This window comes from Hyla sarda, chromosome 1 (assembly GCF_029499605.1).
Source record: "Hyla sarda isolate aHylSar1 chromosome 1, aHylSar1.hap1, whole genome shotgun sequence".
In the NCBI taxonomy this organism is placed as follows: Eukaryota; Metazoa; Chordata; class Amphibia; order Anura; family Hylidae; genus Hyla; species Hyla sarda.
Genome location: NC_079189.1, coordinates 228875834 through 228899327, shown reverse-complemented (window position 1 = coordinate 228899327; position 23494 = coordinate 228875834). Strand labels below are relative to the sequence as shown.

Below are 23494 nucleotides of genomic sequence, written 5' to 3'. Positions count from 1 at the left end.
GGGTGACAGCGGCATGGTCAGACCATTGGATGACTTCAATGGAAGTGGAGAGAGCTAAGGGGAGCACTGACCTATCTACAAGAAACATATCTAATCTGGAGTACACATTGTGGACCCCAGAGTGAAATGTGTAGTCGCATTCAAGAGCATGTTGAGCTCACCATACATCATACAATTCTTCTCTCCAAAGGAGATCAGCCAGGGAGGGAGGGTGTCTGGTGTGGGGCGATGTAGTGTCGATAGAAAAATCTCCTGTAATGTTAAAGTCCCTGCAAAGAATTAATTTACCTTCACGCACAGAGTGGATTGTACGTATGAGGGAACATAGGAAGCTTAATTGGAACATATTAGGGGCATGCAGGGACACTAACTTGTAGAGAACGTTGTTTATGGTGCAGACCAAAATAACAAATCTACCCGTAGGGTCATCAATTTGTTTGGTGACCGATAAGGCCACAGTGTCCCTGACAGCTATCGCTACCTCCCTCGCTTTGGTGTGAAAGTGGGAATGATAGACCTGGGGATATAATCTATGAGTTAGCAATAGCTTGTCTCCACATATGGGAGTGTCTCATTGGGCTGTTAAGGCCATTAGCATTCATACTAACAATTTAAGAACCATTGTATATTAATAATAAAAATACAACAGAAAAAAATTGTAAGCTTCGGCAATGGAAAGAGGGGTCGCCTCCCAGCAAGGGCTTCCCTCCACAAAGACAACAGGCTAGGTGCAAGGCATGTAGATAAGGACGGTTAGAATTGATTCAGGTTTTAAACAACAAGGAACATAAACCAAACACAATGTTAAGGATATACGATCTAAGAGTGAATGATGGGGGTCCATCAGTCAGTGTGAGGTCAGAGTCCCATCTGCAGCCTCTTGCCGCAGATCTCAGAGCAACACAGTAACAGGAGGCTTCCCGGATCAGGTAAGTCTCTGTTTATTCATCCAGCTTTCAGCGAGAAGTGGACCAGTCGCTTTGCAGTTTTTCCAGAGCTGCTGTCGGGGGGGGTTAGGGGTTTGGGGTTTGTGATAGGAATGTTCCAACTTTTCAACAGGGTCTCCCCCCTCTTCAAGGGTCTTGATCGTGTGTAGGCCATCTTTGAGATGTATTTGCAAGCGGACCGGGAAACCCCAACGGTACAGCATATCCGCCTGACGGAGTGCCGATGTGATCGGGGATAAGGTTCTCCGGAGTTGTAAGGTGTCAGCGGATAAGTCCACGAATACCAGGACTTTGTGGAACGGGGCTGGCAGGCCTTCATTTTTCCTCAAGAAACACGAGTTGTTCCTTCACTCGAAAGAAGTGTATGCGGGCAAGGACATCTCTAGGCACAGTGTCTGCTAGGTGTTTGGGTTTGGGAACACTGTGTGCCCTGTCGATTTCCAGATCAGCGGCAGGCAGGTCGGGTAAAGTGGCTTTGAGGAGGGCCCAAACATATTGCGGAATATCTTTGGGTGGCACAGACTCCGGAATGCCATGTAATTTAACATGATTTCTCCTCCCTCTCTCTTCCAGATCGGCCAGCTTGGCCTTGATTTTGGAAACATCTTCTTCCAGAGTAGTGTGGGCATCGATCAGTTCATTATGGGAATTGGCAAAGTCCCCAAATTCATGTTCTATGTGATCCACTCTGGTGCCCAAGTCACCTAGCTCTATGCGGAAGGGGTGGAGCAGAGACTGGAAGTCAGTGAGAAGGGACTGGCGCTGCACAAGCATAATCTCCTTCATAGCTTTATTGGTTAAAGTGATGTTTGCCACCTGTAGGGCCATGAGAGCATCACCCCCGTGGGTAGGGACTCAGTTCCCGAGAGTGCAGGACCACGAGTGGTGTCAGCCGTCAGTACAGCAAGCTTTGGGTGCTGCTTGAGGGGGCTGGAGGAGGTAGAGGATAGGACTGAGCCTCCCGGAGCTGATCCACTGTCGTGGCGGCGTTCTCACCTACAGAGAGGAGTCTGTGAAGCCTGGTGCAATGTAGGAGCTGTGTGCCGGTGGGGATTGTTCACCAGCGGGGCTCCGTGGAAGCAGCGCAGGATCTGAGGATGAGTGCTGCATTCGGGTATGTGGAGACATGTCTTGCGAGGAAGCCAGCGGCGCAGTCACTTCCTCAGTCTCCTTCTCCAGCTCCATCTTATGAGGAGCCTGCGCTTCTCATAAAGTAAAATTTCGCCAGTTTAGCGTGGCCAGTGGGTTTCGTCTTCTCCCAGGCATACTTGAGAGGTTCAGGGCACAGGAGAGAGCAAATTAAGAAGGCTGGAAGCTTTGTAAAGTCGTTTATATCTCTGTGGGAGCCAGAGCTCTCAGCTCAAGCGTGCATGCAGCTTGGCAGCCAAACCACGCCCCCAGAATTGTTGTTTTTCATTAAAATTTCCTCACAAAATTTTTTTCTGGGGGGTTTGCCGTACATTTTATGGTAAAATGAGGTGTCATTACAAATTACAATTGGTCACGCAAAAGACAAGCCCTCATATGGGTCTGTTTATAGAAATATAAAAGAGTTATGGATTTTAGAAGCAGAGGAGGAAAAACGAAAAATCAAAAAATAAAAGTGGCCTGGTCTTTAAGGTCAAAATGGGCTTGATCCTTAACCTGTTGGGGACAGAGGGCATACTTGTACGCCCTTCGCCCACACTCTTTCTATAATGCGGGGCCACGCAGTGACCTCGCGTCATAGCGGGTCGGGCCCGGCCTCTAACAACGGCGCGCGCTATTAACCCTTTAGATGCGGTGTTCAAAGTTGAATGCCTTGTCTAAAATTAAAGAAACTGCTCCTGGCTAGCTCAGTGGGCTGTTCGGGATCGCCGCGGCATCCCGAACAGCTGTAGGACAGCAGGAGGGTCCCCTACCTTCATAGCCTATTTTTGGTCACTTTTTATATCATGGAAAAAATGAATAAAAAGCGATCAAAAAGTCAATCAATACAAAAATTGTACCGCTAAAAACTTCAGATCAGAAAAATGAGTTATATGGGTCAGAAGATGACCATTTTAAACGTATACATTTTCCTGCATGTAGTAGATTTTTTTCCAAAAGTACCACAAAATCAAACCTATATAAGTAGGCTATCATTTTAATCGTATGGGCGTACAGAATAAATATAAGCTTTCATTTTTACTGAAAAATGTACTGCGTAGAAACAGAAGCCCCCAAAATTACAAAATGGCGTTTTGTCTTTAATTTTGTCGCACAATTATTTTTTTTCCTCGTTTCGCCGTAGATTTTTGGGTAAAATGACTGATGTAATTACAAAGTAGAATTGATGGTGCAAAAAATAAGCCATCATATGGATTTTTAGGTGCAAAATTGAAAGGGTTGTGATTTTTAAAAGGTAAGAAGGAAAAAATGAAAGTGCTAAAATGGAAAAAAAAAAGTCTTTCCCCAAGGGGTTAAAGGGATACTCCACTGGAAAACTTTTTTCTTTTTTAATCAACTGGTGCCAAAAAGCTCCAGACTGGACCAGGGGGAATCGCTGGATGTCGTATAATCTGGATTTTTCCAAAGCATTTGATATGGTGCCACATAAACGGTTGGTGCATAAAATGAGAGGGATGGGGCTGGGGGAGAATGTGTGTAAGTAACTGGCACCGTGATAGGAAACAGAGGGTGGTTATTATTGGTACTTATTCTGATTGCGTGACTGTTACTAGTGGGGTACGACAGGGGTCAGTCTTGGGTCCTGTCCTAGGGATTCATTAGGGTTATAGGGTGAACTTGATGGACTCTGGTCTTTTTTCAACCTTATGAACTATATTACTATGTTAACTTCAGCTCCAGAAAGTTTAACAGATTTGTAAATTGCTTCTATTAAAAAATCTCAATCCTTCCAATACTTATCAGCTACTGTATGATCCACAGGAAGTACTTCACTTTTTGAATTTCCTTTGTCTGACCACAGTGCTCTCTGCTGACACCTCTGTCCATGTCAGTAACTGTCCAGAGCAGTATAGGTTTTCTATGGTGAATTGCTCCTACCCTGGACAGTTCCTAAAATGGACAGAGGTGTCAGCAGAGAGCACTGTGGTCAGACAGAAAGGAAATTCAAAGAGAGAACAACTTCCTGTGGAGCATACAGCAGCTCTAATCAAAAGTTTTTCCTATCAATTTCTTCCCTGTGTCCACTCTTCTTAATAAATCAACCAACCCATGTTCCTCGATATGGAAAATCAACTTCTTACCCGTGCTCCTATATGCTTTTCAAATATGCATATAGCAAAACTTTTGTGCTTCATTTAGTCCAAATTCCTCATGAATCCCATCAAAATGTTTGTTTCCCTCCATGAAAAACCTGCCCTAGGAATTTTACGCCCTTTCTTAGCCAAAACCTTTCCCTAAACCCCAATGGGAAAATTCAACATTTATGGAATTTAATATCTGTGTAAAATTAAAGCTACCCCTGATCTTACACACAACCTTCATTTCTTTCCACACTTTTCAATACGGTACCGAACCAATGATAAGTGCTCACAATATCGATCAACTATACAACCCCCCTCCACAAACTCCACTATACAGTGACCCCCCCCCCCCCGACCTACGATGGCCCTGACATATGATCAAATCGACATACGATGGCCTCATATATATATATATATATATGTGTATATATATATATATATATATGTATATATATATATATATATAATTTTTTTTATTTATTTTTTTTAATCAAACTAATCCTATCTGCTAGGAAAGAGGTAATTTCCTCCAAATTTCATTTTTCCATTGAAGTTTTTTAATCAATGGTTTAAAATTCCACTGCCAAAAGTTATGACATCCTCATCCCCAAATGATCTAATGCCTCATGCTTCCCAAAAACTTTAACACCTACAATGTTGGATCCTTGGATCCTACCTTGTTACTGATAGGTAATTAGTGCTGATTTTTCCCAATTAACCTTCACACCTGACAACTCCACAAACTTGTCAACTGTCCCAATTATCTAAAGTAACATGACCCCAGCATCTTCTCTAAAAAGTAAAAGATCTGCATATAGTAACAACTTATTTTCAACCTTTAACCCCTTAAGGACTCAGGGTTTTTCAGTTTTTGCATTTTCGTTTTTTCCTCCTTACCTTTCAAAAATCATAACTCTTAAAATTTTGCACCTAAAAATCCATATGATGGCTTATTTCTTGTGCCACCAATTCTACTTTGTCATTTTACCCAAAAATCTACAGCGAAACAAAAAAAAAAAATACAAAATCAGTGAGACAAAATTGAAAAAAAACGCCATTTTGTAACTTTTGGGGGCTTTTGTTTCTACGCAGTACGTGTTTTGGTAAAAATGACACCTTATCTTTATTTTGTAGGTCCATACGATTAAAATGATATCCTACTTATGTAGGTTTGGTTTTGTCGTACTTCTGGAAAAAATCATAACTACATGCAGGAAAATTTATACGTTTAAAATTGTCATCTTCTGACCCCTATAACTTTTTAATTTTTCTGCGTATGGGGCAGTATGAGGGCTCATTTTTTGTGCCGTGATGTGAAGTTTTTAGTGGTACCATTTTTGCATTGATAGGACTTATTGGTCGCTATTTATTCATTTTTTCATGGACCAGTTTAGTTTGAAGTGGATTTTAGGGGCCTTTCTGTAGGAAATCCCATATCAATGACCCCATTATATAAAATGCACCCCTCAAAGTATTCAAAATGACTTACAGAAAGTGTGTTAACCCTTCAGGCGATTCTCAGGAATAGCAGCAGTGAAAGTGAAATATAAAAATCTCAATTTTTTACGTTAACATGTTCTTGTAGACCCATTGTTTTAATTCTTACAAGTGGTAAAAGAAAAAAAAGCCCCCCAAACCCAGTTTCTCTCAAGCAAGGAAATGCCTCATATGCGGATGTAAAGTGCTCTGTGGGTGCACTAGGAGGCTCAGAAGGGAAGGAGCGACATTGGGATTTTGGAGAGAGAATTTTGCTATAATCGTTTTTGGGGGTCATGTCGCATTTAGGAAGCCCCCTTGGTGCCAGAACAGCGCAAAAGAAAAAAAAAAAAAACATGTGACACACTATTTTGGAAACTAAACTCCCTCAAGGAACGTAACAAAGGGGTATAGTGAGCCTTAACACCTGTGGCATTGAGGCAGGTTTGAGGGCAAGGAAAGGGTGTTTTCCAAGACCTTTATCCTAGGTGAGCTAGCAGAGATGCTCATCAGGGGCCTAATTAATGAGGCCAGCAGAAATGTGTGAAGTCTGTATATAAGGAAAAGAAACAGAATAGTCTGGGCTCTCCCCAGAAGACAGCAAGGTGGCTGTAAAGGGGGAGGCAGGGGTCCTGGCGAGGAGCCTCCTTACCTTTTTAAAAAATCATAACTCTTTCAATTTTGCACCTAAAAATCCATATGATGGCTTATTTTTTGCGCAACCAATTCTACTTTGTAATGACGTCAGTCATTTTACCCAAAAATCTACGGCAAAACAGAAAAAAAAATTCATTGTGAGACAAAATTGGAAAAAAAAAAAGTATGTAATTTTTGGGGGCTGCCGTTTCTACACAGTACATTTTTCGGAAGGTGGAGGGGCACAGCTGGAGAATGCACAGCTCTAAAACAGTTTTACCTTTCAAAAATCATTAGATTTGCACCTAGAGAACAATATGATGGCTATTTTTTTTTTTTTTTTTACTACTAAATCTACGGCAAAAAAAAAAAGACACCTTATCTTTATTCTGTAGGTCCATACGATTAAAATGATACCCTACTTATGTAGGTTTGATTTTGTCGTACTTGTGGAAAAAATCATGCAGGAAAATTTATACGTTTAAAATTGTCATCTTCTGACCCCTATAACTTTTTAATTTTTTCGCGTATGGGGCGGTATGAGGGCTAATTTTTTGCGCCGTGATCTGAAGTTTTTAGCAGTACCATTTTTGCATTGATAGGACTTATTGATTTTTCATGATATCAAAAGTGACCAAAAATGCACTATTTTGGACTTTTGAATTTTTTTGCGCGTACGCCATTGACTGTGCGGTTTAATTAACAATACATTTTTATAATTCGAACATTTCCGCACGCACCGATACCACATTTATTTTTATTTACAGTTTTTTTTTTTTAAATGGGAAACTTTTATTAGTTAAGGGGTTAAATGATCTTTATTCACTTTTTTTCACTTTTTTTTGCAATGTTATAGCTCCCATAGGGACCTATAACACTGCACAAACTGATCTTTTACATTGATCAGTGGTTTCTCTGATCGATGATTGATGATTCTGCTGATTGACTGCTCATGCCTGGATCTCAGGTACTGAGCAGTCATTTGGCGATCGGACAGCATGGAGGCAGGTAGGGATCCTCCGGCTGTCTTGTAAGCTGTTTGAGATGCAGCGGCCATCTCGAACAGCTCCCTGAGCTAACCGGCAGTGATTTATTTTCACTTTATACGCGGCGTTTAACTTTGAACGCCGCGTCTAAAGGGTTAATAGTGTGCACCGCGTTCAATTCTGCGCGCTATTAGCCACGGGTCCCTGCCGTGGCCCCGCATTATAGAACGGGAGCGGACTCGGGACGTACAGGTACGCCCTGGGTCCTTAACAGGTTAACCGGCCACAGCAATGTCCCGCTTCGGCTGGGGATATACGCTGAGAGCAGTGTGACTCACCGACCCACAGGAAGCGGAAGAAGAGATGGACCGGAGAATGGGACACCAGCAACGGGGGAATGTAGGCAGGTTAGTTAAAGTTTGTTTTGTTTCATTTTGTAGCCCGGGCACAGAAGGCTAATAAAAAAGAAAGCACCATAGTACTCCTTTAAGGTATGATTTCAGAGAAAATTCTAGTACTACAATGATGGAACCTCTGTCTTATCATTCTCATAATTATTATTATTATGCTTATTATTGCTAGAATATATGTATTTTTTTTTCTCATGCTGTATGTGGTTTGGACTATGAGAAAGTGCTTGCTGTATTTTGTACAATATGTTTGTGATTACTGTCTATACACAGTTTTATGTGCTGACAGGATATATATACATAAATCTGTTTTTACCTCAAGTTTAGTTATACCTTGCCTGTAAACCTACGCAACCTTCTCTCATTATTGCTACCAATTGCACTATTTTAAATTTTTTACTGTATTTTGTGGCATATACAGCTCTGTGGCATGTCCCTGACTAGATTCTCACCACTCTTCCCCTGGTACTTATTTATTCTTTTCCTACCCCAAGCTCTGTATAGAGCATTCTATTACTCCTTACTTAGGCTGGTTTCACGCTGCCATTGTGCCTTTTCCTTAAACAGGCTTTAGGCTCTTTTTTTTTTCTTTCCAGCACTTAACGGACACTTTTGGGACGGGGCGCAATGGGCAATAACTAATCGCGATGGGTCCCATTTACTATAATGAGTTGCTTCGGGGGGCGTTTTTTTTGTAGCGGGAGAAAATGATGGAGAAAGCTGTAATTTTTCTCCTGCTATTCCCCCTGGGTCCCCCCCCCCCCCGACGGCCTTTACACTGACGTGTGCTAACGGCAGTGTGAATGAAGCCTTACTTACCCATGTTGTATAAGCCAATCCTGATGAAGGGCTTTTTACAGCTCCTAAAAGTCCAGTAGCCTGCTTCACTCAGATAGGACATCATTCAACAATTGAAATAATCTCTTCCTTCTCAAACCTTGCATCAATGGGGGAGCACAGTGACACTATGTAAGTGAGCTGTTCGTGTTACATTGCAGCTTTTATATAGTTACTTATTAGTGTTATGTGCATCTTTCCTGTCAATTTTAAAAACTTTTGATCTCTCCCTGCTCTCTGTGCATATGACGAAGTTACCGTAGTTCTATAGACTTACAATTGGAAGTCCAGCTCAGTCATGTGGCACAACACTGAGAGAGCAAGCTTAGTGTTTTTCTCCCCAGTCAATTATATGAACATCCAGACCCTGACTGACCAAACTTGACTTACTCTCTCAAGGACATATCAACAGGTTGTTTTTTCCACAAGTAAGCATTTAAATGTCAGTTTTACGTGTTTTTTTTTAATACTATTTTATACATTTATTTTTAGGATCCAGCCAATAATTTGTCAACAAAGTCTCGTGTACATGATACACCTCAACGGTCTCAAGGTATTCTCTATATCTGTAATTTACTAACTCCAACTTGTATTATCTTGCAACTGTGTTTTAAAAATGTTTAAACACTTTCCTTTTTTACCCGTTCTGTTTGTTTGAGAGGCCAGAGAAGGAATCTATGCCGGCGTAGGAAAATTGCCTATTAACCCGCTTAGGACATCAGGCGTACAGGTACACCCTTATGTCCTGGTACTTAAGGACAAAGGACATACCTGTAAGCCCTTACGTGGGATTAAAGTGAGGGCTGTAGTGTCAGCTACTATCAGTGCTAATTGCTGGCAGTGGCGATCTCGCCACTGCCGGTCATTTAACCCTTTAGATGCTGTGATGAGTGCCTATATCTGCATTTAAAGTGAATATGAAAGTTGCCAGTAGTTCAGTGAAGCTCACAGAATCCCTGCGATGTGGTCGCGGGGGTTGCCTGAGCTAAAATGGCGGAAGAGGGTCCCTGCCACCAATCCACGGATGTAGCTTGGTTTAGCCAGCCTAGATCGGTGGATTGCTGATCATACTGTGTAATGCTATGCCATAGGCATATAATTGTAAAGTAAATGCAATCTAATGATGCATATAAAAGTCCCCTAAGGGGACTTAAAGTGTAAAATAAAAAAATATAAAAAGTCTCTAAAATTATTTAAAACTCCTTTCCCTAATAAAAAAATAAAATGTACCCTTATTTTCACATTTTACAAAAAAGAATTTTTTTTTACATATTTGGTGTCGCCAAATGTATAAATGTCCAAACTACTAATTATAATGTGTATGATCCCGCAGGGTAAATGGCGTAAACATAAAAATAATTAACCCCTTAAGGCCTTTTTTCCATTTTTGCATTTTCCTCATCACCTTCTAAAAATCATAACGCTTTCAATTTTGCACATAAAATTCCATATTATGGCTTATTTTTTGCGCCACCAATTCTACTTTGCAGTGACATTAGTCATTTTACCAAAAAATCCACGGCGAAACGGAAAATAAAATCATTGTGCGACAAAATTGAAGAAAAAATTTCATTTTGTAAATTTTGGGGGCTTCCGTTTATATGCAGTGCATTTTTTTGATGTTTGATTTTAAAATTGTCATCCTTTGACCCCAATAACTTTTTTATTTTTCCGTGTACAGGTCTGTATGAGGGCGCATTTTTTGCGCCATGTTCTGAAGTTTTTATCGGTACCATTTTTATATTGATCGGACTTTTTGATCGCTTTTTATTTTATTTTTTTATGATATAAAAAGTGACCAGAAATACGCTATTTTGGACTTTGGAATTTTTTTGCGCGTACGCCATTGACCGTGCACTTTCATTAATGTTATATTTTTATAGATCGGATATGTACACACACGGTGATACCACATATGTCTATTTTTATTTACAGTTATTTTTTTTTTTTTTTTTTATGGGAAAAGGGGGGTGATTCAAACTTTTAATAGGGAAGGGGTTAAATGACCTTTGTTAACTTTTTTTTTTCCACTTTTTTTTGCAGTGTTATAGCTCCCATAGGGAGCTATAGCACTGCACACACTGATCTCCTGTGCTGATCCCTGCCATAGCTCTGCACGGATCAGCGAGATAGGGGCTCGATTGCTCAAGCCTGTAGCTCAGGCTTGGAGCAATCCAACCCCGATCGGACGCCGCGGACACAGGTAAGGAGACCTCCGCCTGCGTCCCAGCTGATCGGAACACTGAGCTGCCGGGAAGCGTTTAGTTTCACTCTCAGACGTGGCGGTCAACTTTGATCACCGCGTCTGAAGAGTTAACAGCGTGCGGCACTACGATCGGTGCGGCGCGCTGTTAGCCCAGGGTCCCGGCTGCTAATCATGATTAGCAGCCGGGACCGACCCCGTGTGATGCGGGGTCACGGCGTGACCTCGCTTTAAACACCGGGAGCTGGGCTCAGGACGTACTGGTGCGTCCTGAGTCCTTAAGGAGTTAAACACCAAAAATAAAGATAACTGCACAAAAAAAAGGAGCCCTTGTATATATAAAAGTTATAGGGGTCAGAAAAGGACGATTTTATGCATACCAATTTTGTCAAAAAAAGTTTTGCGTTTTTTCAAGTCGTTACAATAATGAGAAAAACTATATAAATCTGGAATTGTCTTACCGTAATCGCATTGACCGATAGAATAAAGATAATGTATTATTTTTACCATACAGTGCACTGCGTAAAACTAGCCCACCCCCCAGAGGCCACCAGCTCTAAATAGAGATGGAAAGGCCTGGAAATAAATGCAACAAAAAGTAGGAAGGAATATGCTCTCTTATAATGTTTGTAACATGGTATTAATCTATATAACATTTAGACCTTCATGAACAGACATCTGAGGATTTTTTACCATCTCCAATCCTGGAATGCAATTTTTAAAGATCTGATCCCTATTAACTCTTTCCCATCCTAGGACATATGCATACGTCTCTGTTTGCGCAATTGGATGTATGTATACTTCCTAGCGGTCTCCTGCACTGCGCAGCTGCTGAGACTGGGATTGCATCGGTCTCATCAGCATTAAGTAGCCCATAGCAACCAATCAGATCACTTCCTTCATTTTTTAGAGGCGTTTTTAGAAATGAAAGAAGCAATCTGGTTGCTATACATATACAAAAAAATTGCCCTCACACAACTGTGTTGGATGAAAAGTAAAAGTTATGACCGTAAAAACTTTGCTACACAAAAAAGGGAAACATTGATTTTGTTGTGAAAAGAAAAGGGAACATAAAAAGCTATATAAATGGGGTATTGCCATAATCGTACCCACCCACAGAATACAGAAACATCACTTTTACAACACAGTAAATACCATGAAAAAAATAAACAGACATTTTCCACAATATTTTGGAGTTTTTCATAAAAATGCTGCATGTAACAACAAAGATTGACCACTAAGATAAAGTATAATATGTCATGAAAATACATTCTCAGAATAGCTCAGTAAAAGCATGTCAAAGTTGTTACAACTTAAAAAGACAAATGCCAGATTGAAAATATTGGGCTTGGTCATTTAGGTAAAAAAAAAAGGGGGCGTCCTTAGGGGGTTAAAGGGAAAAAAAAATGATTCCTCTGTCAAAAAGATAGTGGATATGTGTCTGATCGTGGGAGATCTCTTGCACGGAACCCCGGCTCTCCCCGGAAACTGGGTGCGTCGACCTCCAGATGAAGCGGCAAGCTACACACCACCTCAATGTATCTATATGGGAGAGCCGGAGCTTCCTGAACTTTGTTTTGCCGTCTCTCCCATAGAGATACATGAAGGGGGTCGACACTCTTGGGGTCTCGTGCAGGAGACTGCAGGTGTCCTTTGCATAGGGGATACGTTTGTCCTGCATGAGTTCTTCTTAGTTTTTTCCCCATCACAGATAAAGATATTGGCCCTCATTTACTATTGCAAACCCGACATGTTTTGTCGGGTTGTGCACCAGATTGTCGCATTGCGCCAGAAATTCTGTCTGCGCCAGATTTTGTGCCAGAATTGAAGAAAACCCAGACTAACCCTCCATTTTACTAAGAAAATCCGAAAAGGGGCTGCTGGGAAAAGGGGCATGATCTCATAAAAAGGGGCGTGCCCCAGACATTTTCACAAAAACCCAAAATATTTACTAAGCTTTCCACATTAAATGTGGTAAAATCAAAAACGAATGACCAGGGAGTCAGGAGTTTGTCTGGCGCAGAGAGGAACCATCAGGCAGCCAAGTAAAATCAATGGATTTATTAGATGCAACGCGTTTCGCTGCGCATGTGCAGCTTCATCAGATGCCTGATGAAGCTGCGCATGTGCAGCGAAACGCGTTGCATCTGATAAATCGATTGATTTTTACTTGGCTGCCTGATGGTTCCTCTCTGCGCCAGACAAACTCCTGACTCCCTGGTCATTCGTTTTTTATTTTACTCTCACCCAGGAGGGCTGCAGTGGACCTTCTTCCATATCTCTTCTGCTCTTAACCTTGTTGTGTGTGGGCGCACAACCAACTTCGGTAAGCGGCTTGGGAATCACCCCCACCTGCAAGATCTACTGATCCCGCACATGAGGCGCCTTCCTTTCTTTCTCTAGATTTCACATTAAATGTGGTGGATTTGAGCTGAGGAAAACACCACAGATCAGAGCATGTGTTAAAAAAAAAAAAAAAAAAAAAAAAAAAAAATAAGCAAAGTTTAAGGAAAGTGAAAAATGTGGGGAAACCTTAGTAAATACCATGGAAAATAAATTGTAGGGAATTAAAACCCACAAAGAAACCTACACAGCACTCTTAGTAAATGAGGGCCAATGTTTGACTATTTTCTGGCTGCACAGTAAATTGGTGTTTTGTTCCCTCCGCTCAGTAAAATGGTGAGACCAACATCCAGCATCAAAATGATTTTAAATATATAAAATTACTCTTTTTTTTTTTTTTATTTTATTTCTGAAAACCAACCCCCCCTATAAATAAATGCACTTCATGGCTTCTTTATGCAGACAAATACATGGAGGAAATTGCAGCCAACAGCCATTTCACTTCTTTACTTAACGCTGAGATGAGGACCTTGAGAAAGTGTCAAGCTCAGATTTGAAATGGCTGTTGGCTGCTACAACTCCCAGCATACCTGGACCACCAAAGGCTTCTTAAGGCTATCCAGGCATGCTGGGAGTTGTAGTTTTGCAACATCTGGAGGCACCCTGGTTGGGAAACACTGGCTTAGACAGTCTGTCTCAGGCAATGTATAAACGCAGCACAGATGATGCTGATCAGTGCTATGGCAAAGCATTAAACAATGTAAGCAATCAAAAGATTACCTGTAAGAGTCCCCAATGTGGACTTAAAAAGTGTAATAAATAATAAAAAAAAATGTAAAAAAAAAATCTAAATCAAATATATAAGCCTCACCCCTAATAAAATTTACAATTTTCCCCTCCCCTTTTCTCCATTAAACAAATGAAACTTGTTAACAAAAAGTTTAGCCACGATAAAATACCAAACCCAAGAATTGCTGTTTTTGGTCACTCTAACAATAAAATTAACAAAAAGCGATTGGAAAGTACCATCTAAACAAAAATTGTACTGATAAAAACAGGTCACAATGCAAAATGTGAGCCCTCAACAACCCCATATACGCTAAAATAAAGACGTTATAGGGGTCAGCACTTATGAGCAAATTACATGTTATCTTATTCTGTAGGTAGGTCAATATGATTCGAACGATACCAAATTAAAAAAATTTATATTTACCAAAGCCTATATAAATTGAGTATTCAGCTTTTCTTCTACACATATATTGATAAATCACCCTAAATGTGTATTGGTTTCATTTGCAGGTGGTGGGAATTCAGTGATACAAAGTGATCCTAAAAAAATCCGTAATGCTATAAAAAAGAATGGAAAGCAACCTGATCTTACCGAGCTATTTTCTGATGAGGAGTCTGATGATGAAGGCAGACATTTAGTAGCAAAACTAATAGAAGAAAGTTTGGCTGAGAATGAAGAGATAGTGGATGGCAAGCTAGCGAACAATGTTGAAAAACCTAGAGAAAAAATATATAGCTCTGATACTTCTGTGGTGCAGGAGCCAACCAGTCCAACTTATGACATTCATGCAAGGAAATGGTAAGGTTTATGTGTTGTCAACTCTAAAGGTTTTTACAACGTTGTTTTATTTTTTTTGATGGTCAGTTAGTCAGATAGGTTGTGTCCACCCAAAGGATAAATAAAGACGAGGCAAAGTAAAACATAGAAAAAGGGACTGGAAACCTAAAGAAATCCAGCATGATGACATGTTGAAATAACCAGTCAATTGCCGCACTTGGAACTTGAAGCGCGAGGATGTAAGTGTACACCCTGAGTCCTGGTGTGGCTATGAAGCAAGTGCAATAGCTGAGCTTGCATTATAGACCGTGGGTCCTGGCTGCCATCAGCAGCCAGGAACCCTCCGATAATCACGGACATCAGCGATCGTGCTGATGTTCGCCATTGAACCCTCAGATGCCACTATCAATATTGATCACAGCATCTGCCGCAATGTGCCATTTCCGATGGCTGATCTGATCGCCCGCAGCACAGCCTCGTTGTTCAGATTAGCCAAGATGGCGGATTAAGGTCCCCTCACCTGCCATCAACATGGTGTCTTCAAGCAGACCAGAGCAGATAACTGATCAGTGCTATGCTTATGCATAGCACTGATCAATATTTGCAATCTAAAGATTGCATTAAATAGTCCCCTGTAGGGACTAAAAAAAATATATAAATTAACATACTTAGTATCCCCACGTGTGTAAATGTCCGCTTTATTAAAACGTTATGTTATCCCGTATGGTGAACCGCGTAAATGTACAGTAAAAATATACCAAAGCCCTAAATTGCTGATTTTCAATCATCATATCCCGGAAAAAAAAAGTGACCTCCCCGAACCACGATGGCCCCAACATACGATAATTTCAACATATGATGGCCTCTTAGAGGCCATCACATGTAGAAGACAGCATCAACATACGATGCTTTTGTATGTCGAGGCCATCGCATAAACGGCTATCCGGCAGCGCAGACTGCTTCAGCTGCCGCCGGATAGCAGTTTAAGGTGCCCCATGTGCTGTGGTGATGATCACTCACCTGTCCCCGACGCTCCAGACCATCCTATTCAGGATCCCCTGTGTGGCCGTTGCTCTCCTTCGTCGTCGTCACGTCGCCGCGCACGCCGTCCCGACATTCAGTAGGAGTGGCATGCACAGCGACGTGATGATGGCGATGAAGAGCGATGATCCCGGGCAGCAGTGACTGTCCGGAGCAGCATGGACACACCGGGGATGCGGCGTCAGCGATGGAGGGCGACATCCAGGGTAGCGGTGATGGTCCGGAGCAGCAGGGACAGACGAGTATAACTTCCTATACGTATCATTGCATGGATCCCTCAACATACGATGGTTTCAACTAATGATGGTTCATTTGGAACGAATTACCATCGTATGATGAGGGATCACTGTAATCAAAAAGTCACATGCGCAAAGGTAGTACCAATAAAAATTACAGATCATGGCCTAAAAAAATGAGCCCTCATACGGAAAAATAAGTTATAGAGGATCAGAATAGGACAATTTTAAAGTTACTAATTCTGCAATTTTTTTTTTTTAGTAGTACAAAAATAGAATGTGTAAAGATTATCATTTAAGTCGGATTAACCCACATAATGAAGAGAACATAAGTTTTATCATAAAGTGCACTATTTAAATTTCAAGACCAAAATGGGCTTTGTCCTTAACCGATTAACGGCCACGGACGTAAATGTACGCCCTGGTTATGCGGTACTTTGCGCACCAGGATGTACATTTATGTCCTGTGTATGACCGCGAGCATCCAAGCGGTGCTCGTGTCATACACGGCAGGTTTCGGCTGCTATAAGCAGCCTGGGACCGGCCGTTGATGGCCCCGACAACCGCGATCGCGCAGATGTCCGCCGTTAACCCCTCAGATTCTGATATCAGTACAGATCACAGCATCTGCGGCAATGCGCATGTTAAAATAGATGATCGGATCGCCCGCAGCGCTGCCGCGGTGATCCGATCATCTGTAATGGCGGACGGAGGTCCCCTCACCTGCCTCAGTTTGTTTCCTGGGGTCTTTTGCTCTAGTCTGAGATCGAGCAGACAAGAGCAGGAGATAGCAGATAATACTGATTAGTGCTATGCTCCATGCATAGCACTGAACAGTATTAGCAATCAAATGATTTCTATAGATAGTACCCTATGGGGACATAAAGAGTGTTAAAAAAATAAATAAATAATAAAATAAAATATATATATATATATAATAATATATATATATATATATATATATATATATATATATATATATATATATATATATATAATAAATTGAAAAATGTAAAAGTAAAAAAAGGGAAAAATAAAAATGAAAATTGACAGTTTTTCCTATTTTACCCCCAAAAAGCGTAATTTAAAAAAAAAATAAACATTTTGTTTCGCCGCGTGCGTAAATGTCCGAACCAGCAAAATATAATGTTCATGATCCGGTACGGTGAACGCCGTAAACGTAAAAAATAAAAAAGTCCAAAAATGCTGCTTTTTTTTTAATCACATTTTATTCCCAAAAAATTATCTAAAAGTTTTATATGCGCAAAAAATTAGCCCTCATACCACCCTATATACGGAAAAATTTTATTTATAGGTGGTCGAAATAGGGCAATTTTAGATTACTGATTTTGTACAAAAAGTTTTAGATTTTTTTTTTTTACAAAACTATCTAGCCATGGGTATCATTTTAATCGTATTGACCCACAGAATAAAGAACACATGTCATTTCTACCGTAAAGTGTATAGTGTGAAAACAAAACCCTCCAAAATGTGCAAAATTTTGGTTTTTTATTTAAATTTCCTCCCTAAAAAAATAATGTTTTGGGTTTGCCGTACATTTTATGGTAAAATGAGTTTTCATTACAAAGTACAACTGGTCACGCAAAAAACAAGCCCATATATGGGTCTGTTGATGGAAATCTAAAAGAATTATGGTTTTAGAAGGCGAGGAGGAAAAAACAAAAACGCAAAAATAAAATTAGCCTTGTCTTAAAGGTTAAAATGGGCTTGGTCCTTAAGGGGTTAAAGCGCAACTGTTACCAACTTGGATGCCCCTCAGACTGCTACAATAACAGCACTGGTGACAACAAATGAAATGCAGCCATACCTTTGGCTGTGTGTTTCTTCAATTTGTCTCCCTGAAAATCAACTTACTGTATATTGGTGGTCAGCATCAGTCGGATAGGCGTGGCCGGTGTCCGCTAAGCCCTACCGCCTCTATGCCTATCCCATCTACTGTAGTGCTAGGACAGCTGTGTAATACACACAGGTCCTCAGCGCATGCGCCCTTGCTGCTAGGGACGTGCATGTGGTGTGGAGTCGCAGAGCGAGCAATCGCTCCCACCGCACGCCCAGTGCTAGAGGCAGGGAGCTCTTGAGTTCTCTGCCTCCTAGGGCTTTCAGAAGTGCATAGCACTTGTCTCCGCCAGAAGAAAGAAGAGGAGAATGGGCACACAGCGTTCCCAGCACCATAGTAGATGTATATTAAATGCCGCTGGTGTGTATAGTGGTCCCATTGCCCTGCGCGATGTAATGGCCGGGTGGTGACTGGTTGCTAAGCAAGCCCTGGGGCCTTACCTCTGCTCTTCGGGCTTCCCTTGCGAGGTGATTGCTGAAGGCGGTCCTAGGTAGCCCTTTGCAATCGAACGCAGATAGCATAGATCAGTGTTATGCATTAGCATTACATTGATCTATAGGATTCTTAAATACAAAGAATCCCCCCCCTCCCCCAAAAAAATAAAAAATTACTGCCCCTTGTCCACATGCCATAAATCACTGTATAAAGAAAAGTGCACATATTTGGTATCGCCGTGTACGCAGTATACTACGGTTTTAGGTCCGGTCACTAAACTGGATACAGGTAAAAAATGAGCCAACCAGAGTCACCGTTTGACTCCCGTCGGCTCATTAAAGTGAATGGAGTTCAGCGCTGGTCCGGCTGGGGTACGGGAGCGCACGGTTATCCCCTCCCCCAGCCGGATCCGGCACCCGTAGTGTAAAACCGAAATGTGAATGCAGCCTAACACAGCCTCTGTAGAAATTTCGTTTCGAGTTAGCCACAAGCCATAAAAAAAACATGTGGAAGAAGGTTCTCTGGTCAAATGACACAATGTGGATTTTAACTAATCTGACTTGGGACACACATTTGCTTGGGGGGGACCAGCAGGTATGTCTCTGTCATTACCGCACAGTGATGGGAGCCATGATGCCTGAAGTACGGTACGTGACCGCTGATTGGCTGCGGCAGTCACATGACATCCACCTCAAAAAGAAGACTGGTGCCACTGGGAGCCTGAATGAGGGATCAGCGCAGGATCATAGAGGTAACTAACTGCTGGTTTATTTTAATGCATTCAGCACCCTTTTGGCAAAGACAAAACGTTGCGCTTTTTGTTAAAACTTTGTTGCAAAACTTTGTACTTTTAAACCATATATAGAGAGATATTTACAAACCTAAATTTTCTTTATACAGGTTGAGTTTTAAAAACGCAACATTTGCAGCAAATAACAATGTCCTCCTAAAGCATGTGGCAAGAAAATCAGAAGAGTTCACAAATAATGCACAGCAGTTAAAGCAGTTGGAAGCATCAAATTCTATAAAGGAGAATCTTCATCATGCAGACATTACGTATGACTTACTTACAGCATCCAGTGACTATGGGTATATATACATTAACTTTTTTTTACTTGTGGGGGAAAATTTTAAGTTTTGCAACTTTTGGGAACTTCTATTTTTACGCATTATCTTTATTCTGTTGGTCCGTACAATAAAACAATATTGTTTTTTTTTTTTTTTCTTCAATTATTAGGGCTTATTTCTTAGGCGTATCTGTAAATCTTATCGGTACCATATTTTTTATTTTTTTTCTGATATATGAAAAGCCCAATAACATAAATTTTGGACTTGTGTTTTAAAAAAAAAAAAAAAATGTTTATACCATTCACTATGCGATTTCAGTAACGTTATGTTCTAAAATCGTTCAGATATTAACGCACATGACGATACCACATATGTTTATTTTAGTTTTATCTCGAAAAGGGGGGTGTTTCAAACTTTTATTAGGGAAGAGACTTATTAACATTATAATAAAATTTCTTCCACTTTATTTTTTTTTTTTTTTAGTCCTTTATAATTTTTAGGTGGCATATGCTGAAAAATGCTGTGACGTAGCATAGCATAGATCTGTGGGATGACTGCTCTATTACTACGGGCTGCTAAGTCTACCAACAGTGATGAAGTGCCGATTGGACTAGTTGGAGGCAGGTAGAGAGCCTCTGCCTGTCCTCTCGGCTGATCGGGACCCTGCAATTATGCTTTGGTCCTGATCAGCTCCACTGAACTACTGGCAATAAATTTTTCCTGTTTTAGGCACTGCAGTCAACTTGGATTGAGGTATGTAAAGGGTTAAAGCTGCACATCGCTCTGATCATCAATGCCTAGCATTAGCAGTGGGTCCTGGCTGTTGATGGCTACCAGGACCCACTGGGTATGAACGGGGCTCAGATCCTGAACACCCTTAATACAACAGGAGCTGGACGAGGGCGTACCTTTTACACCCTTTGTCCTTAGGTAGTTAAAGAGAACCTGTCAGTAATTTCATGGTGCATGAAACAGTGGCACGCCACTTTATCGCTATATTTGATTTACTCTGAATTGCTGTGCTGTTTTAGGGTAGTCAGTCATAACCTCTGCCAGGAACAAGGCTCAGTCATTGGGTAGTCTACTGGCTTGATTCACAGATATTTCCATATACTGGACTGATCTCGAGTGGGGAGCCTGATTCCAGTAGCTGCAGGCTGGCTATTAACCCTTTAGATTGCCACTGTCAATGCTTAAAGCAGCATCTAAAGGGAGCTTTAATTAGTTCTTGGTGGTCCAGTGAGATTGCCCCACGCAGCGCAATCCACTGTGGAGGTTGCCAGAGGGCTTACCTCTGCTTGCCCGTCTGCTGCGGCTCTGAGATTGATAGAGCCTGGCTGAACCAGGCTTTATCAATCGAGTGCAAGCACACAGATCAATGGGGTTCAATGGCATTCCATTGATCTGTAGGAGGAATTTAATGATTCCTACTAAAAGTCCCTCAAGGGGAATAAAGTGTAAAAAAAAAAAAAAAAACTTCATATTGAAAGTTTGAATCAACCCCTTTTTCCCAAATTCAATATAAAAAACATAATGTAAACATAATTAAAATAAATATGTGGTATCGCCGTGTTCACAAATGTCCAAACTATAAAACTATAATGTTAAACTGCACGGTCAATGGCATTTACGTAAAAAAAATACCAAAGTCCAAAATTGCATATTTTTGGTCACTTAGTATACCCTAAAAAAAAATGAAAAGCGATCAAAAAGTCCCATCAAAGCAAATGGGGTACCAATAAAAAACGTCAGATCACGGCTCAAAAAATGAGCCCTCATACATCCCTGTATATGGAAAAATAAAAAAAGTTTCTCTATCGGCTCCATTGGGGGACACAGAACCTTGGGTATATGCTGCTGTCTCTAGGAGGCTTGACACTATGGTAACCAAAAAGTCGGCTCCTCCCAGCAGGATATACCCGTTTCCTGGCCACTGAGCAATTCAGTTTTTGCTTAGTGTCTTAAGGAGGTGGACATTGGTCTGGTGTTCTCCAGACCAGGTCTCATATTTTTTAGGATTAGGGAATGTGTTGGTGCTTTATTCCTTTTTATTTCTGTTTTCAGGTGGGGACTCAGGAACTACGGTTCACTGTTTCCCCATTGCGAGAGGTGGCAGGCATCTTGGATGTACTTTAAACCCCCTCTCGCCAACGGTCAGCGCTTGGGGTTGTACCTCATGGGTCCGGGTCCCCCTATCTCCCTGTTCGGCTCGCTATGAGCTTAGCTTGCTGCAGGTGAAAATGCTGACTGAAGACTTCTTTAGGCAAGCTCTTCAGCATAGGTGAGTGTGTTTTCTTTCCCTAGGCCTTTCAACAGCTGGAGACCCTCTGGTTTTTTGGACCTGTCTTTATTAATCTGGATCAGTTGTGACAAGGGGCAAGTGCGTTCACAGTATGGGGCACTTTATTTGACTACTGTGTTACTTCTCTCTGCGGGCGTGTGCGCCTTTTACTTTCACTTTTTGCAGCCGCGGCTGCCGACGGCACTTAGCCCGCTCCGTTCCCCGGGCACATAGGAGCTCACTAAGGTGGCGTGTTCGCTCAGGGTTTTGGAGCAGACGCCATTTCTAAGTTCCGCAGTAATTCTTTGGCGGACGTTAGCTCCGCCCACCAGGCCGCATAAGTGCTTCAGCGCGAAACAGCTGCCAATCAGTGCCGTGCGCGAGTTTGGGGCTGTGCAGAGGGCCAATCACAGCGCCCTTGCCTTTGACCCGGCCTCTTCTTCCTAATTGGCTGGCGTCTCTTCTCTCTCCTCACATCCAGAGTGCGGAGTTCTCCTCAAGCTGACTTGGGACACAGACTTGGGTGAGACTGTTCATTTTTTAGCTATGTCCGTGCCCAGAACTGTTCCTCCCTCAAAGCAGATATCGGGAACATTAGTTACCCATTACACTTGTAAAAACTGCTCTGCAAAAATGCCAGGTTCTGCTGAACCCACTTGTTCTGCCTGCTTCACTGCTCCCCCAGACCCCCCTTCTATTTCTAACCCAGGTGCTCCTTCAGACCTGGGTTCGGCCACCCCTCCAGCCTGGGTTTCCTCCCTCTCCCAGTCTATATCCGACTTGGCACAGGTCTCCCGTTCTGTGGTGACTGCCTTGGAGAAGTCTACCCTTCACCGGCCCTCTAGAAGGTCCCTTTCCCCTTCTCCCTATGCTTCACATAAGGGTAATAAGGGTGTCTCCTCTGACTCATCCCCTGAGTCTTCTGGCAGACACGGGTGTTCCTCTCGCAGGTCTCGCACGACCGCTTCTTCAGGCCACACGCGTCACTCTTCCAGAGAAAGTTCCCGGGGTCACGGCTCTGGCTCTTCTGAGCCACGTATCAGGTCAGATTCTCCCCCTTCTAGGGCTGCTTCCACTCGTTCGCACTCTCCTGGAGAGCTGGTGGGACCAGGTTTCCATTTCTGCTTCTGACTCAGAGGACCGTTCGGACTCTATGGACACGGTGAACTCATTGGTTATGGCTAGAGATGAGCGAACTTAAAGTAAATTCGATTCGTCACAGACTTCTCGGCTCGGCAGTGGATGACTTTTCCTGCATAAATTAGTTCAGCTTTCAGGTGCTCCCGTGGGCTGGAAAAGGTGGATACAGTCCTAGGAGACTCTTTCCTTGGAATGTATCCACCTTTTCCAGCCCACCGGAGCACCTGAAGGCTGAACTAATTTACGCAGGATAAGTCATCAACTGCCGAGCCGAGAAGTTTGTTACGAATCGAATTTACTGTAAGTTCGCTCATCTCTAGTTATGGCCATAAGAGACACCTTTAACCTAGAGGATCCAGGAACTTCGGACGCAGGTCCAGAAGTATCCTTTCATCGTGCCTGACCGGCACCCAAAGTGTTCAGCTCTCACGCTGAATTTGATGCCATTGTAGAATCTGCCTGGAAGCACCCTGAGAAGAAGTTTCAGGGACTGAAGAAAGTTCAAGCGCGATATCCTTTCGCCAAGGACCTTGTCTCCAAATTGACTTCCTCTCCGGCAGTGGATCCTCCGGTTTCCCGCCTCTCTAAAGCTACTACTTTGCCGCTGGTGGATGCAGACAAAAAGGTTGAATCCTTAGCAAAGTATGCCTTTGAAGCAGCGGGTGCCTCCCTGCTTCCTACCTTCGCCTCCACCTGGGTGTCTAAGGCCCTTTCGGTTTGGTTTTCCCAAATCCGTCGGCATTCTTTCTGGTTCTCCCCCGGAAGAACTGTCTGGAACATTGGAGGGCCAGAGCAAAGCT

General features: G+C 42.1%; 1 protein-coding gene across 6 annotated transcripts in view; it reads left to right on the top strand.

Annotated features, from left to right (window-relative positions):
* The window catches only part of LOC130365641 (centromere protein C-like), a 322002-nt gene that overhangs the window by 44780 nt on the left and 253728 nt on the right, over positions 1–23494 (top strand). For all 6 annotated transcript variants that reach the window (XM_056568882.1, XM_056568886.1, XM_056568883.1 and 3 more), the window contains exons 5-7: positions 9015–9075; positions 14368–14656; positions 19106–19294. In XM_056568882.1, the coding sequence (XP_056424857.1) occupies positions 9015–9075; positions 14368–14656; positions 19106–19294 (539 nt within the window). The remainder of the gene's footprint in view (positions 1–9014; positions 9076–14367; positions 14657–19105; positions 19295–23494) is intronic.